Source organism: Salmo salar, chromosome 22 (genome assembly GCF_965601325.2).
Source record: "Salmo salar chromosome 22, fSalSal1, whole genome shotgun sequence".
Classification (NCBI taxonomy): domain Eukaryota; kingdom Metazoa; phylum Chordata; class Actinopteri; order Salmoniformes; family Salmonidae; genus Salmo; species Salmo salar.
This window is the reverse complement of record NC_138312.1, coordinates 4,430,001-4,445,819: the sequence shown is the minus strand read 5'-3', so window position 1 is coordinate 4,445,819 and position 15,819 is coordinate 4,430,001. Positions and strand designations below refer to the sequence as shown.

The window sequence follows — 15,819 nt, the reverse complement described above, 5'->3', positions numbered from 1 at the left end:
CAAACAGAAGCCTTGTTGAACTCGCCTCAGGTGTGATATAAATGTAAAATATCATACAGCTATTAGATCTTGCCTAGGCTACTTCTTATCCATGCCCAACATGAACTAGTCACAAGCTGCTACTGTACGAGAAATGGGATCATTTGCTTAAATCTTTTGACCTGAGAACTACAACAAAAACAATAGCTAAATGGAATTGAAGTTCTGTTTTAATTCAAATCATTGTGGGAAATTAGTGTTGAATCTAGAGGCAATCAGCCATGGCATTCTAAACATTCTTGTTTGGTTAGCCAGCTAGCTAATGTTAGCATAACTGACTAGCTACTTCTGTGCAAAAACGTTTTTGCTTTGATCTAAAGAAATACCTGAGAAAGTGTTTATGGTTGAACTTTCTGTAAGTTTTCCTTAACATTTGTAGCTGAAAGCTGCACGCATAGTGGATGGTTTCTCCACCACAAGAAAGGCTGCTAGCTGTCGAGAGCAAAGAGTGTGTGAGCTCAAAGGAATGTGTGCGGAAACAGACTTTGGTCTAAGAAATTGAGATGCGATTAAAGGGTGACTGCACTTCATTATTTGGCCTCATTTTAGATTTGGTTACTTAAGAAATGCTAGTTAGTTGCCATTACTGAATTCAAACGTGAGTTTGTTTCAGAGGGTGGTTTGATGTGGGTGACTCGTGTGTGTTCGTAGGTGGGACGAGTTAGCCAAATTATTTAGCCAATTAGCTTCAGCGGGTTGGTATGCGACCATAGCAAAATTAATTTTACTTTGGATAGACCATCTCCGGGGCTAGTTGGGGACTGTCAATAAATTACACAATGTATATGAGACAATCTTTTCATGTTGCACACCTTTAAGTTCTCATTAAATGCTTTGAATATTTGTATAAGCATGTCTACAATTTATAGTTAACACATTGTCCATTGTACATTGTGTAATTTGCCAATGGTTCCCAACTAGCCCAATAAGGATATCCAAAGTCAACTCAAATTTACCACAGGTATTACGATCAGGTATTACAACCTTCATTTGTGTTGTGAAGCAGTCAAGACCAGTAGCAGTTTTGAATTAAATATAATTATTCTATTTACACTTTGTAGTCAATTTTGACAGAATAAATGTTTCTGACTCATATTGAGTCAGGCTGTTAGGCTGTTTTCTAAATTAGAAGTTGTTTTTTAGGGGCAGCTGCTCTTTAAATTTGTTATTTTTTAATTACGGCATGATGATTTCAAAATGTAACTGTAATTAACGCGTTAACATTGACAGCCCTAGTTAAAATAAATAGAAAATGTAAAATCCCTGTGATGATTACTGACCATTACCTGTGAGGCCTGAACAATTATTGGCACCCCCAGAAGTCGCTGGCCAGACAATCCTATAGCCAGTGGCACCGAGTTGGCCTCCACAAACTCGATGTAAGCAATCCCCTTCGACCTCCTCGAATTTCTGTCAGAGATCATGCGCACATCTCTCACCTTGAAAATTAACAAAATAATCTGTTTTAGAATGGATGGAGCATAAGAAGAGAAGACATTGCTAAATCCATTGCTCTTGTTGGCTGTGAATAACACCTAAATACAGTTTTGTTTTTAAAACACCCATCTTTTCTAAATAAAATATTGAGGCTTGAACAAAAAGGTTAGAATAAATCAAATAAAAACTATTGTAAATTGCAAAGTTTCATGTTTACTTTGGTGTTAAATAGCTTTCTGAAAAAAACTGGAGCAAACTTCTCACCTGGTGCAAATGCTTAGCAAATCGGTGGCCACATTTTTTTCCCGGCAGGAATGACAATGACATTACAAGCAAAGATACTCACCTTTCCCACTGCAGAGAAGAACTCCTCCAGGTCTCGTGGTCGGATTCTGGCTGCCAGCTGCATGCAGAACACTGTGCGAGCGTCCCTTTCCTCTGGAGTCAGGTTGTCTATTGGCTGCCTGTAGAAACAAAGCATTGAATTACTCTTACGCGGTAAAGCCATTTTTTGTTTTCCAGTGGCCCCAATCTTGTATCAGCACTGTAAAAGTTGTAAAAGCACTGTAGAAGCACTTGTGTATTTATTTTACTATATTTTGTCAGCAAAATTGTAATCTGGATAACCCAGAACAAAAATCTTGTGCCTACTCCTGTCTGCAAGTTTCAGTCAAATCTACTGTGGGCCTACGTTTTAAATCCCAGTATGGTGACATATGTTACGATACCATTTACGTTACATATGTCTGTCAACAAGGTATTATCAAAATGGTACGCCTACTTTGTCGAACAAGGGTACACAAGCTTTAAAAGTGGAACGTCAACCTGATTGAGCTCTTTTGCGTCACCTCCCCAAGGAACACTTGCCTCACAGGACTCTTCTCTTTCTTGAACGGGCTTCGGCTTCTGGAACGTCTTCGGCTGAAAGAAAGGGCTCCATTAGCATCTATTTAAGTTGATTCATCACATTCACACATACACAGCACAAAACTACCCACATAAACAGAAAAATAGTGTAATAGAAACCTTAGCTTGATGACAGGTGGGGGGCCAATCTTCCCTCTGGAACCACCGTTAAATTTCGGCCCAGAGCTGCGATTGAAAACAAGGTTAATCTCTGCCCACTTCTACTGATCTCATAAGAGGGAAAAGGCACTCCAGATCTTAAAGTATGCCAGTCAATACACTGTAGGCGGGAGTGGGGGGTATTGGGGACCATGTGATGGCTCTGTTCTTTCTAAACACTTCTATCTTGGCCTAGTCAATTATGAGGGTCGGAACTCTTTATTCCGTATCTCTTCTCTTGAACAAAACCCTTAAGCCAGGCGTACACTACACAATTTTTGCCCCGATTTAGACGTCCCAGACAAGTTTTAGAGATTGAAGACAAAATCCCCACGTCATTGCCTACTCGAGGCACGTGGCCGTCACCGACACTCGTTTAATGTAAGCGTTAACTCTCCTCCCTCAGAGACGCAATCTGAGTGCCACTGATCCAGTCTGATCAAGGACTCCACCGCCGAGCGTAGGATAGCAGCATCTCGTCAAGAGGATTGAGCTCACACGACAACTACTTCTCAGTCTCTGGCTTAGCTAGTGCCACACAGCTAGCTCTCGCCCCACAAGCCCACTTAGCTACCTGCTTTGTGCTGCCTATTCCCACCAAGGTGAACGAAAGGAAATATACTTTTTAGATTTGGTTAGCCACACTAAGCTAACAAAGAATGCACATTCTATTCAGCTAGTTGTGGGCTTGCTACAGCTAGGCTACTAACCCTCGAGGTGAACTCCACATAGCTGGCTAGCTAAATGCCAGGACTAGCTGGCTACACAGCTAAGCATCGGGAAAGCCCACAACTAGAACAAGCTCCTTTGCTAGCTCGCTCTACCTGCAAAATAGTATTCTTCTATCATCTAGCTTAGCAGGCTTTATCACAACAGCCCATGATTGGGAGTCCCATAGAGCAGCGCACAATTGGCCCAGTGTCGTCCGGGTTTGGCCGGTGTAGGCCGTCATTGTCAATAAGAATTTTTTCTTAACTGACTTGCCCAGTTAAAGAAAGGTTCAATTAAAATACAATTTTAAAATAATTAAAATTACCAGCGCCCTCACTGGCTAGGCTGACTGATCCAACCTTCCGGTACTGTGGTCTTGAAAGCCCTCAGCCTACAGTGATGTAAAAAGTACCCAATTGTCATACTTGAGTAAAAGTAAAGAACATTCATAGAAAATGACTCAAGTACAAGTGAAAGTAAAATACTACCTGAATAAGTCTAAAAGAGTTTGGTTTTAAATATACTTTAGTATCAAAAGTAAACGGAATTGCTAAAATATACTTAAATATTAAAAGTATAAATAATTTCACATTCCTTATATTAAGCAAACCAGACGATACTATATGTTTATATATTTTTACGGATAGCCAGGGGCACACTCCAACAATCTACAAACAAAGAGTTTTAATGACTCCAACCTAAGTGTGTAAACTTTCGTTATAATTATAATGGGAAGTGCAAATTCATGCCCTCTCCCTCAGTGTAAAGAAATTAAACGCACACAATACACACACACCCAGTTACTGAGAAGCAGGACAGACAGACTGTCAAACCAGCAGTGTTTCCCTGTCATCGCTCACTTTGTGACTGACTGATGGGCGACTGTCCCATCAATAGATCGCTAGAAGATGCATATTGTTCATTCTAGCAGCAGAGGGCTCTGCAGACTATTTTCTGACTAGCGATTTGAAAAGAAGCCTAAAAAGTACCTGGCTGAAAATGACTAATCTGCTGTATAGCCAACAGACGGCGCTGGTAGAAAACACTGTATACCAACAGCAGGCAATCTTGCCTCAGGCATACAAGAGTTTCAGCACCTACACACCCCACCAGCTGGGAAAGATTTGCCGCACATGCACAGTCTCCCCATGGATGGTATACTTGGTTGCTTGGAGACCATAGGATTCAGCCTAATACCCTAACAAGCTTGTTTATCTACGGTTCTGGGGGACTTTGGCAACCCGGCTCCATTGCTAAAGGATTGCACTGCGAGCGCCAGGGAACATACAGTAGTTTTCACACTACCTCTCAGTTCCCGGAGAAAGGGTCCTTGTGGGCATAGGCCGCAAACAGCCATCTGGTTTCTCATTCAGTGCATCGCAGTTCACAGTCCCATTCCTTGTACCCTGCGCTTGGTTCACGATGCATCTTCGCTACAACGACCAAAGATGTAAAATGTGTTACCCAAAACACCATGCAGTGAGAACGTTCGCTAAGTGTGTCGTTGAGGCAGTGTTGATACTGATAGGATCTAAAGAAAGCCAGTGCTGCTCTCGGATCAGCTTTCTCCATTCAAATCTTACCTTAAATTATTCCACAATACTTAGAACAGATCAGCTCTCAGAAAAAATATCACACAAATATTGGCTGCAAATAGAGGCGGCTTATTCTAATGCTTACCCTATAATAATGCACTAAATCAAGATTTGGCACATCATTTCACACATCAAAATATATTGAGGCAAAAAATATTTGCCTCAATAGCTGCATAAGTGAAAGACCGAACAAGTTATTGAAATAGAACTTAAGGATATCTAATGTAACCCTGGTTCTATGATATTATGAGTGAGGTCTCTTACCGAGTTACCCTTCACGCTTTGCGAAAGGAATACAAAAATGTACTTAGAAGTGAAGATGGGAGCAGACTACGGCCCCTAATATTGGAAGTGGTGTGGTCCACTATTGGCCGTTTTTCCTGTCTGTCTATGACAGACACTGTGGGGTTGGATCTTCCTAGACTCCACCCCTAAAAGGGGACACTGACCATAAGTAAAAGACCTCACTCTTATCATAGAACCGGAATAACATTATGCAACCTTCTGGGTTAAGCAAGCATTGTCAAGAAGCAGTGCGGCTTGGCGGGGTCGTGCTTCGGAGGACGCACGGCACTCGACCGAGCCCGTACGGGAGTTGCAGCGATGGGACAAAACTGTAACTACCAATTGGATATCACAAAAAATAAATAATAATAATAATAAAAAATAAAAAAAAGATATTGGCTAGATATTTCAACTCTGCACGGCAAGAGCAAACATTTGACTGAATATGTTTACAATTACATCTTTGTTTTCGCGAGACAGCGCGGTGTCAAGAATCCTCACGACCAAGTGTGTGGGGCGGCCGGAAGCCTGGTGGGTAGGAGCGTTGTAGTAACCGTGCCAGTAACCGAAAGGTTGATGGATAGAATCTCAGAGCTGACAAGGTAAAAATCTGTAATTCTGCCCCTTAGCCCCCGACCGCCATGGATGTCAATTAAGGCAGCCCCGAACACCTCTCTGATTCAGAGGGGTTGGGTTATATGTGGAAGACACATTTGAGTTGAATGCATTCAGTTTTACAACTGTCTAGGTATTCCCCTTCCCCCGATCTGTGCCACATCGTTTAGTGTGCGCACCACTACATTGACAAGACAAAAAAACTACAGGAAAAACTGTTTAATGTGAGAGGCTCCGCGATGTTAGGATTTTGAAAGTCATGTAATGTACACCCGGCTTCACCATGCAAGGATAAATGGATTTTCCCCATATTTGTCTCAACCATTGATGAAAAGCTATGCCTTTCTGGTCAATTTCAAATCAATCTGAATGTGAATGAGACTCACATTTCCCTGTACAATTTTATTGCTTGCATACACTTATTTGGCAGATGTTATTGAGGGTGTAGCAAAATGCGTGTGTTCCTAGCTTCAACAGTGCAGCAATATCTAACAACACACACAAATCTAAAAATGTTTAGAATGGAATTAAAAAATATATAAATATTAAGACATTTAGGTTGGTGTCATTAAAACTCGTTTTAAACCACTCCACAATTTTCTTGTTAACAAACTATAGTTTTGGCAAGTCAGTTAGGACATCTACTTTGTGCATGACACAAGTCATATTTCCAACAATTGTTTACAGACAGATTATTTCACTTATAATTCACTGTATCACAATTCCAGTGGTCAGAAGTTTACATACACTAAGTTGACTGTGCCTTTTAAACAGCTTGAAAAATTCCAGAATATGATGTCATGACTTTAGAAGCTTCTAAGAGGCTAATTGACATCATTTGAGTCAATTGGAGGTGTACCTGTGGATGTATTTCAAGACCTACCTTCAAACTCAGTGTCTCATTGCTTGACATCATGGGAAAATCAAAATAAATCTGCCAAGACCTCAGAAAAAAACAATTGTAGACCTCCAACGGTCTGATTCATCCTTGGGAGCAATTCCCAAACGCCTGAAGGTACCACGTTCATCTGTACAAACAATAGTACGCAAGTATAAACACCATGGGACCACGCAGCCGTCATACCGCTCAGGAAGGAGACGCATTCTGTCTCCTAGAGATGAACGTGCTTTGGTGTGAAAAGTGCAGATCAATCCCAGAACAACAGCAAAGGACCTTGTGAAGATGCTGGAGGAAACAGGTACAAAAGTATCTATATCCACAGTAAAACGAGTCCTATATTGACATAACCTGAAAGGCCGCTCAGCAAGGAAGAAGCCACTGCTCTAAAACCACCATAAAAAAGCCAGACTATGGTTTGCAACTGCACATGGGGACAAAGATCGTACTTTTTGGAGAAATGTCCTCTGATCTGATGAAACAAAAATATAACTGTTTGGCCATAATGACCAGCGTTATGTTTGGAGGAAAAAGGGGGAGGCTTGCAAGTCGAAGAACACCATCCCAACTGTGAAGCACGGGGGTGCAGGCATCATGATGTGGAATATTGGTATAGTGAAGCAACATCTCAAGACATCAGTCAGGAAGTTAAAGCTTGGTCGCAAATGGGTCTTCCAAATGGACAATGACCCCAAGCATACTTCCAAAGTTGTAGCAAAATGGCTTAAGGACAACGAAGTCAAGGTATTGGAGTGGCCATCACAAAGCCCTGACCTCAATCCTATATAGAAAATTTGCGGGTCCAACTGAAAAAGTGAGGCCTACAAACCTGACTCAGTTACACCAGCTCTGTCAGGAGGAATGGGCCAAAATTCACCCAACTTATTGTGGGAAGCTACCCAAAACGTTTGACCCAAGTTAAACAATTTAAAGGCAATGCTACCAAATACTAATTGAGTGTATGTAAACTTCTGACACACTGGGAATGTGATGAAAGAAATAAAAGCTGAAATAAATCACTCTACTATTATTCTGACATTTCACGTTCTAAAAATAAAGTGGTGATCCTAACTGACCTAAGACAGGGAATTTTTACTTGGATTAAATGTCAGGAATAGTGAAAAACTGAGATTAAATGTATTTGGCTAAGGTGTATGTAAACCTCCAACTTAAACTGTACATCTGGTAAGACGAGGGGTGGGTGTGTGTGTCTTTTTGTCAATAACAGCTGGTGCGCGATGTCTAATATTAAAGAAGTGTCGAGGTATAGCTCGCCTGAGGTAGAGTACCTTATGATAAGCTGTAGACCACACTATCTACCAAGAGAGTTCTCATCAATATTATTCGTAGCCGTCTATTTACCACCACAGGCAGATGCTGGCACTAAGACCGCACTCAACCAACTCTATAAGGCCATAAGCAAAGAAGAAAACACTCATCCAGAAGCGGCACTCCTAGCGGCCAGGGACTTTAATGCAGGCAAACTTAAAATCAGTGCAACCAGAGGGAAAAATAAATAAAATAAAAACTCTACTCCACCTTTACTCCACACACAGAGATGCATACAAAGCTTTCCCCCGCACTCCATTCAGCAAATCTGACCATAATTCTATCCTCCTGATTCCTGCTTACAAGCAAAAACTAAAGCAGGACGTACCAGTGAGTCGCTCAATACGGAAGTGGTCAGATAATATGGATGCTACACTACAGGACTGTTTTGCTAGCACAGACTGGAATATGTTCCGGGATTCATCCAATGGCATTGAGAATTATACCACCTCAGTCATGGGCTTCATCAATAAGTGCATCGACGACGTCGTCCCCAAAGAAACCGTACGCATTTGTAGTTATTATAGATCCCCATTACTCTTCCTGGGGTCCAGCAAAATTAAGGCAGTTTATACAATATGTACATATCCCAACAAGCAGCCATGGATTACAGGCAACATCCACAGCTTTCAAAGAGCGAGAAACTAATCTGGACACTTATAAGAAATCCCAATATGCCCTCAGATGAACCATCAAACAAGCAAAGCGTCAATGAAGGATTAATATTGAATCCTACTACACCGGCTCCGACGCTCGTTGGATGTGGCAGGGCTTGAAAACTATTACGGACTACAAAGGAAAACCCAGATGCGAGCTGCCCAGTGACGCGAGCCTACTAGACGAGCTAAATGCCTTTCATGCTCGCTTCGAGGCATGCAACACTGAAGCATGCACGAGAGCACCAGCTGATCTGGATGACCGTGTGAGAACGCTCTCGGTAGCCGATGTGAGCAAGACCTTTAAACAGGTCAACATTCACAAAGCCGCGGGGCCAGATGGATTACCAGGACGTGTACTCAAAGCATGAGCGGACCAACTGGCAAGTGTCTTTAATGACAACCTATCCCTGACTGAGTCTGTAATACCTACATGTTTCAAGCAGACCACCATAGTCCCTGTGCCCATGGAAGCGAAGGTAACCTGCCTAAATGATTACCGCCCCGTAGCACTCACATCGGTAGCCATTAAGTGCTTTGAAAAGCTGAACATGACTCACATCAACAGCATCCTCCCGGATACCCTAGACCCACTCCAATTGGCATACTGCCCCAAAAGATCCACAGATGACGCAATCTCAATCGCACTCCACACTGCCCTTTCCCACCTGGACAAAAGGAACACCTATGTGAGAATGCTGTTCATTTGGGGTGGCAGGTAGCCTAGGTGGTTAGAGTGTTGGGCCAGTAACTGAAAGGTTGCTGGATCGAATCACCGAGCTGACAAGGTAAAAATCTGTCGTTCTGCCCCTGAACAAGGTAGTTAACCCACTGTTCCCCGGTAGGCTGTCATTGTAAATAAGAATTTGTTAACGCACATGCCTAGTTAAATAAAAACAATTATTGACTACAGCTCAGCGTTCAACACCAGTAAAGCTCATCACTTCCTCTGCAACTGGATCCTGGACCTCTTGACGGGCCGCCCCAAGGTGGTAAGGCACATCTGCCACGCTGATCCTCAACACTGGGGCACCTCAGGAGTGTGTACTTAGAGTACTAAGTACACACTTAGAGATGCAAATTAGCTGAGATGAAGATGACAACTAGCAGCGATTAGACAGCAGCCAGCCAACAGTGTCTTTTATTCCACATCACAAATAAACCAATTTGATTTGACATGATTTGATTTGCCCTAAGGGTCTAAACACTGGACTGAAAAATCACCATAGACCCCACCAACCAGGGATTTTGTAATTCTGTCGTGATAAACTGTGCAGACTGAAGGTGATCGTGATGAATTTGAGGTGTGTTTACACTTCCTCCAGGCTGCAGGAGTGCTCCAGGGGAGATGTGGCATTTGATATAAATGTGAGGATGGTTATCCAGCTCAAGAAAATAAGTCCTAGGGATTCCTTCCTTGCATCTCAGCTCATAGAGACATGACAGAAGAATGACAGGTAAATAAAAAGGGAGAGTAGAACATTAATGTCAGGTGACTTGCTGTGTATAAATAATTTACTGGTCAAAAAAATAAAGGGAACACTTAACTTTTTCGAATAAAACTACATTTGTTGTGGACCTGGGATTCCTGGAGGTGCCTTCTGATGAAGATAATCAAAGGTAAGGGAATATTTACAATAGTATTTTTGATGGTTGATGGTTCCAAGATGGCACTACCATGTATCGCCTAGCCTATTTTTCTGAGCATACCACGTTGTTTATTGCAAAGTGTGATTTCCCAGTAAAGTTATTTTTAAATCTGGCAATGCGGTTGCATTCACGAGATGTTAATCTATAATTCTTTGAATGACAATATTACATTTTAACAATGTTTTCGAATAGTAATTTTGTAAATTGTAGGGCTGATTCACCGGAAGCATTTGAGGGAAAATATTTTCTGAACATCACGCGCCGATGTAAAATGTTGTTTTTATATATAAATATGAACTTTATCGAACAAAAAATGCATGTATTGTGAAACATGATGTCCTAGGAGTGTAATCTGATGAAGATTGTCAAAGGTTAGTGCTGCATTTAGCTGTGTTTTGGGTATTTGTGATGCATGCTAGTTGCTTTGAAAATGGCAGTGTGATTATTTTTGGCAGGGTACTCTCCTAACATAATCTAATGTTTTGCTTTTGCTGTAAAGCCTTTTTGAAATCGGACAACGTGGTTCGATTCAGGAGAGGTGTATCTATAAAATGGTGTTAAATAGTCATATGTTTGAGAAATTGAAGTTATAGCATTTATGAGGTTTTGTATTTCGCGCGACGCGATTCCACTGGCTGTTGACTAGGGTGGGACGTTTGAGTTAAACAACACAATGTAACTCCAAGTCAATCACACTTCTGTGAAATCAAACTGTCCACTTAGGAAGCAACACTGATTGACAATACATTTCACATGCTGTTGTGCAAATGGAATAGACAACAGGTGGAAATTATAGGCAATTAGCAAGACACCCCCAATAAAGGAGTTGTTCTGCAGGTGGTAACCACAGACCACTTCTCAGTTCCTATGCTTCCTGGCTGATGTTTTGGTCACTTTTGAATGCTGGCGGTGCTTTCACTCTAGTGGTAGCATGAGACGGAGTCTACAACCCACACAAGTGGCTCAGGTAGTGCAGCTCATCCAGGATGGCACATCAATGCGAGCTGTGGCAAGAAGGTTTGCTGTGTCTGTCAGCGTAGTGTCCAGAGCATGGAGGCGCTACCAGGAGACAGGCCAGTACATCAGGAGACGTGGAGGAGGCCGTAGGAGGGCAACAACCCAGCAGCAGGACCGCTACCTCCGCCTTTGTGCAAGGAGGAGCAGGAGGAGCACTGCCAGAGCCCTGCAAAATGACCTCCAGCAGGCCACAAATGTGCATGTGTCTGCTCAAACGGTCAGAAACAGACTCCATGAGGGTGGTATGAGGGCCCGACGTCCACAGGTGGGGGTTGTGCTTACAGCCCAACGCAGGACGTTTGGCATTTGCCAGAGAACACCAAGATTGGCAAATTCGCCACTGGCGCCCTATGCTCTTCACAGATGAAAGCAGGTTCACACTGAGCACATGTCACAGACGTGACAGTCTGGAGACGCCGTGGAGAACGTTCTGCTGCCTGCAACATCCTCCAGCATGACCGGTTTGGTGGTGGGTCAGTCATGGTGTGGGGTGGCATTTCTTTGGGGGGCCGCACAGCCCTCCATGTGCTCGCCAGAGGTAGCCTGACTGCCATTAGGTACCGAGATGAGATCCTCAGACCCCTTGTGAGACCATATGCTGGTGCGGTTGGCCCTGGGTTCCTCCTAATGCAAGACAATGCTAGACCTCATGTGGCTGGAGTGTGTCAGCAGTTCCTGCAAGAGGAAGGCATTGATGCTATGGACTGGCCCGCCCATTTTCCAGACCTGAATCGAATTGAGCACATCTGGGACATCATGTCTCGCTCCATCCACCAACGCCACGTTGCACCACAGACTGTCCAGGAGTTGGCGGATGCTTTAGTCCACGTCTGGGAGGGGATCCCTCAGGAGACCATCCGCCACCTCATCAGGAGCATGCCCAGGCGTTGTAGGGAGGCCACACACACTACTGAGCCTCATTTTGACTTGTTTTAAGGACATTACATCAAAGTTGGATCAGCCTGTAGTGTGGTTTTCCACTTTAATTTTGAGTGCGACTCCAAATCCAGACCTCCATGGGTTGATAAATTGGATTTCCATTGATTATTTTTGTGTGATTTTGTTGTCAGCACATTCAACTATGTAAAGAAAAAAGTATTTAATAAGATTATTTCATTCATTCAGATCTAGGATGTGTTATTTTAGTGTTCCCTTTATTTTTTTGAGCAGTGTATTTATTTCCTTGCTCCAGCCAATGTATTCAAAGTGAATAAAACAGAGTGATAGGAAAACATAACTATACAATGAGACTGTCACATAGGCCTACAGTGTCATGGGGCTGTAGCCTAATGCGATTAGTGAGAAATTAGCTTTATGTCAAGTAAATACATGCTGATATGCTAATATTTACATAGAGTAACATGCTGATATTTAGTCCTGCAGTTATGACCAATGTCGACAGCCATAAGTCCTTTTTCCCCCCACTTTAGTTGCAGATTCAGAGAGGGCTACAGTCAATGGAGAGTGCTGCAAAGATAATTAGAAGAGCATATGCAGATATAGACCCAGACATAGCAGAGTTGCTGAAGGAGGATGAGGATGCCATCATAGACATTCATGTATCCTTTGATGGTACTTGGCACAAGAGAGGATTCACTTCCAACTACGGGATAGGTGTGAGCATTGGTGCTGGTACCAGCGAGCCCAAGAAAATGATGAAGATCCACCCTGTCAAAAACCTTGGTGGGCATACATTTTTTTAATAGAGAGGTTGAACAGAAAATGGTACCTGTTTATCATAGAATGTCAAATGATAACCTCAAAAGAATGTAGCACGGAGGAACCCAGAATGCAAATGAATGTCTGAACTCTGTAATATGGTCGCAATACCCCAAAACTGTCTTCATGGGCAAAAGCCGCATTGACGGAGCAGCCAGTATGGCAGTCGCCACGTTCAATGAGGGAGCCACTGCTATATCAAATGTGATGAACAAATTGTGTCTTGACAGCACTTTGGTAACACTGGAAGCAATCAGAGAGCAGTTGTGAGAGCTGATGCTGCTTCAATGGAGAGTGCCAAGCATAGGGGCAGGTCCCATGACACAGTCAAGAAAATAAAGCAGCACCAGCAACAACTCAAAGAGGGCCTTACATATGGGGCAGGCATTGCTGATTAATGTTCTGCACATTTCAACAGCCATACAAAGTCCTTGTATGTGATAAATTGAGCAAAGTGATATGGGAATTTGCCCAAAACTGCATACTTGCCCAACAAACCAGTATTCAAAGCATATGCTCTATTGCTTGAAACAGTTTAGAAGTGCTATATAAATAAGAGTTGAATTAAATGTGACAAATTGTCATATTTATGGAAAGTACATTTTAATTGCATTAGCCTATCGAATGAATGAATGTAATTGTATTTTCGTGTCAAATCGCCAACCCACCCCTTATGGGATTAATTGACACATAAACAAACATTACAATAATTCACTATGGTAATTAAAACAGCATTCTTCTTCCTGCGTTCTCTGCATTGCACATCACATAAAGAGTGAAAAAATTAAAAGTAAATCAATGCATAATAGTAAATAAGGTTATCCAAACAATAATTACATCCCTAGAGCAGTAAAAGGACATGTTCCCCATGCGCCAATTTATTTTTCTCAGTCTTCAATGGACGTACATTCACATTGTTCCACACAGGTTGTTAGGTCTTGTAGTCAGATTTTTAGAGGCAATTTTTTATATCTTGTGTCGTTATGATTGTCATTTTATGTGTCAAAATATGCATCCGTCATACATACAATTCCATGAAATGGCAATATTTTGATAAATTGATCTGTAAAAGTCTGACCATTGAGTGTCTTATCACAATAAAAACAATAAATATTCTGCCTTGAAGCAATGTATTGAAGAACAGATTCTCGTAATATGCAAATTAGCACATATTTAAGGAGGGTTTGCCTCATTTGCATATTTAAAAGAAATGTATAAATAAAACTTGTAGTACAATAACATCTTGTATTTATGTATACTTTCAAATGGTAAAGTTTCAGTCTGATGAGAGTAAAGAAAAAAAATCCCTATTAGCCTGTGGTGCCTGCCTGGTCTTAAAAGTTAATTTATAGAATTTCTTTCCTTCTTAATGCGTTTGAGCCAATCACTTGTGTCGTGACAAGGTAGGGGTGGTATACAGAAGATAGCCCTATTTGGTAAAATACCACGTTCATATTATGGCAAGAACAGCTACAATAAGCAAAGAGAAACAACAGTACATCATTACTTTAAGATATGAAGGTCAGTCAATGCGGAAAATGTCAAGAACTTTGAAAGTTTCTTCAAGTGCAGTCTCAAAAACCATCAAGGGCTATGATGAAACTGGCTCTCAAGAGGACCACCACAGGAATGGAAGACCCAGAGTTACCTCTGCTGCAGAGGTTAAGCTCATTAGAGTTACCAGCCTCAGAAATTGCAGCCCAAATAAATGCTTCATGAGTTCAAGTAACAGACAAATCTCAACATCAACTGTTCAGAGGAGACTGTGTGAATCAGGCCTTCATGGTCAAATTGCTGCAAAGAAACCACTACTAAAGGAAACCAATAAGAAGAAGAGACTTGCTTGGGCCAAGAAACACAAGCAATGGACATTAGACCGGTGGAAATCTATCCTTTGGTCTGATACGTCCAAATCTGAGATTTTTGGTTCCAACCACCGTGTCTTTGTGAGACGCAGAGTAGGTGGTTCCCACCGTGAAGCATGGAGGAAGAGGTGTGATGGTGTAGGGATGCTTTGCTGGTGACACGGTCTGTGATGTATTTCGAATTCAAGGCACACTGATGAAACTGGCTCTCATGAGAAACCGCCACAGGAAAGGAAGACCCAGAGTTACCTCTGCTGCAGAGGATAAGTTCATTAGAGTTACCAGCAGGAGGAGGTGTGATGGTGCTTTGCTTGTGATACTGTCTGTGATTTATTTAGAATTCAAGGCACACTTAACCAGCATGGCTACCACAGCATTTTGCAGCGATATGCCATCTCATCTGGTTTTCACTTACTGGGATTATAATTTGTTTTTCAACAGGACAATGACCCAACACACCTCCAGGCTGTGTAAAGGCTATTTGACCAAGAAGGAACGTGATGGAGTGCTGCATCAGATGACCTGGCCTCCACAATCACCTGACCTCAACCCAATTGAGATGGTTTGGGATGAGTTGGACCGGAGAGTGAAAGAAAAGCAACCAACAAGTGCTCAGCATATGTGGGAACTTGGAAAAGCATTCCAGGTGAAGCTGGTTGAGAGAATGCCAAGAGTGTGCAAAGCTGTCAAGAATCTCAAATATAAAAATACTTTAGGTTCCTACATGATTCCATATGTGTTATTTCATAGTTTTGATGTCTAAACTATTATTCTACAATGTAGAAAATATGAAAAATAAAGAAAAACCCTTGAATGAGTAGGTGTGACCAAACGTTTGTTTGATACTGTACAAACATTCATACTCCGGACATTCCTCGTCCTAAAATTTCTATTTTTTTTAAATTCCATTCTAAACATTTTTAGATTTGTGTGTATTG

The 15,819-nt window shown here is 42.0% G+C and overlaps 1 protein-coding gene across 5 annotated transcripts in view; it reads right to left on the bottom strand.

Annotated features, from left to right (window-relative positions):
- The window catches only part of LOC106582636 (RNA-binding protein 39), a 51,338-nt gene that overhangs the window by 23,657 nt on the left and 11,862 nt on the right, over positions 1–15,819 (bottom strand). For 2 of the 5 annotated variants that reach the window (XM_014165880.3, XM_014165882.3), the window contains 4 exons: positions 2,503–2,568; positions 2,302–2,397; positions 1,823–1,940; positions 1,320–1,478 (listed from right to left, as the gene is read on the bottom strand). In XM_014165880.3, the coding sequence (XP_014021355.1) occupies positions 1,320–1,478; positions 1,823–1,940; positions 2,302–2,397; positions 2,503–2,568 (439 nt within the window). The remainder of the gene's footprint in view (positions 1–1,319; positions 1,479–1,822; positions 1,941–2,301; positions 2,398–2,502; positions 2,569–15,819) is intronic. The other 3 variants (XM_014165881.3, XM_082967338.1, XM_082967339.1) reach the window with 3 other exon arrangements.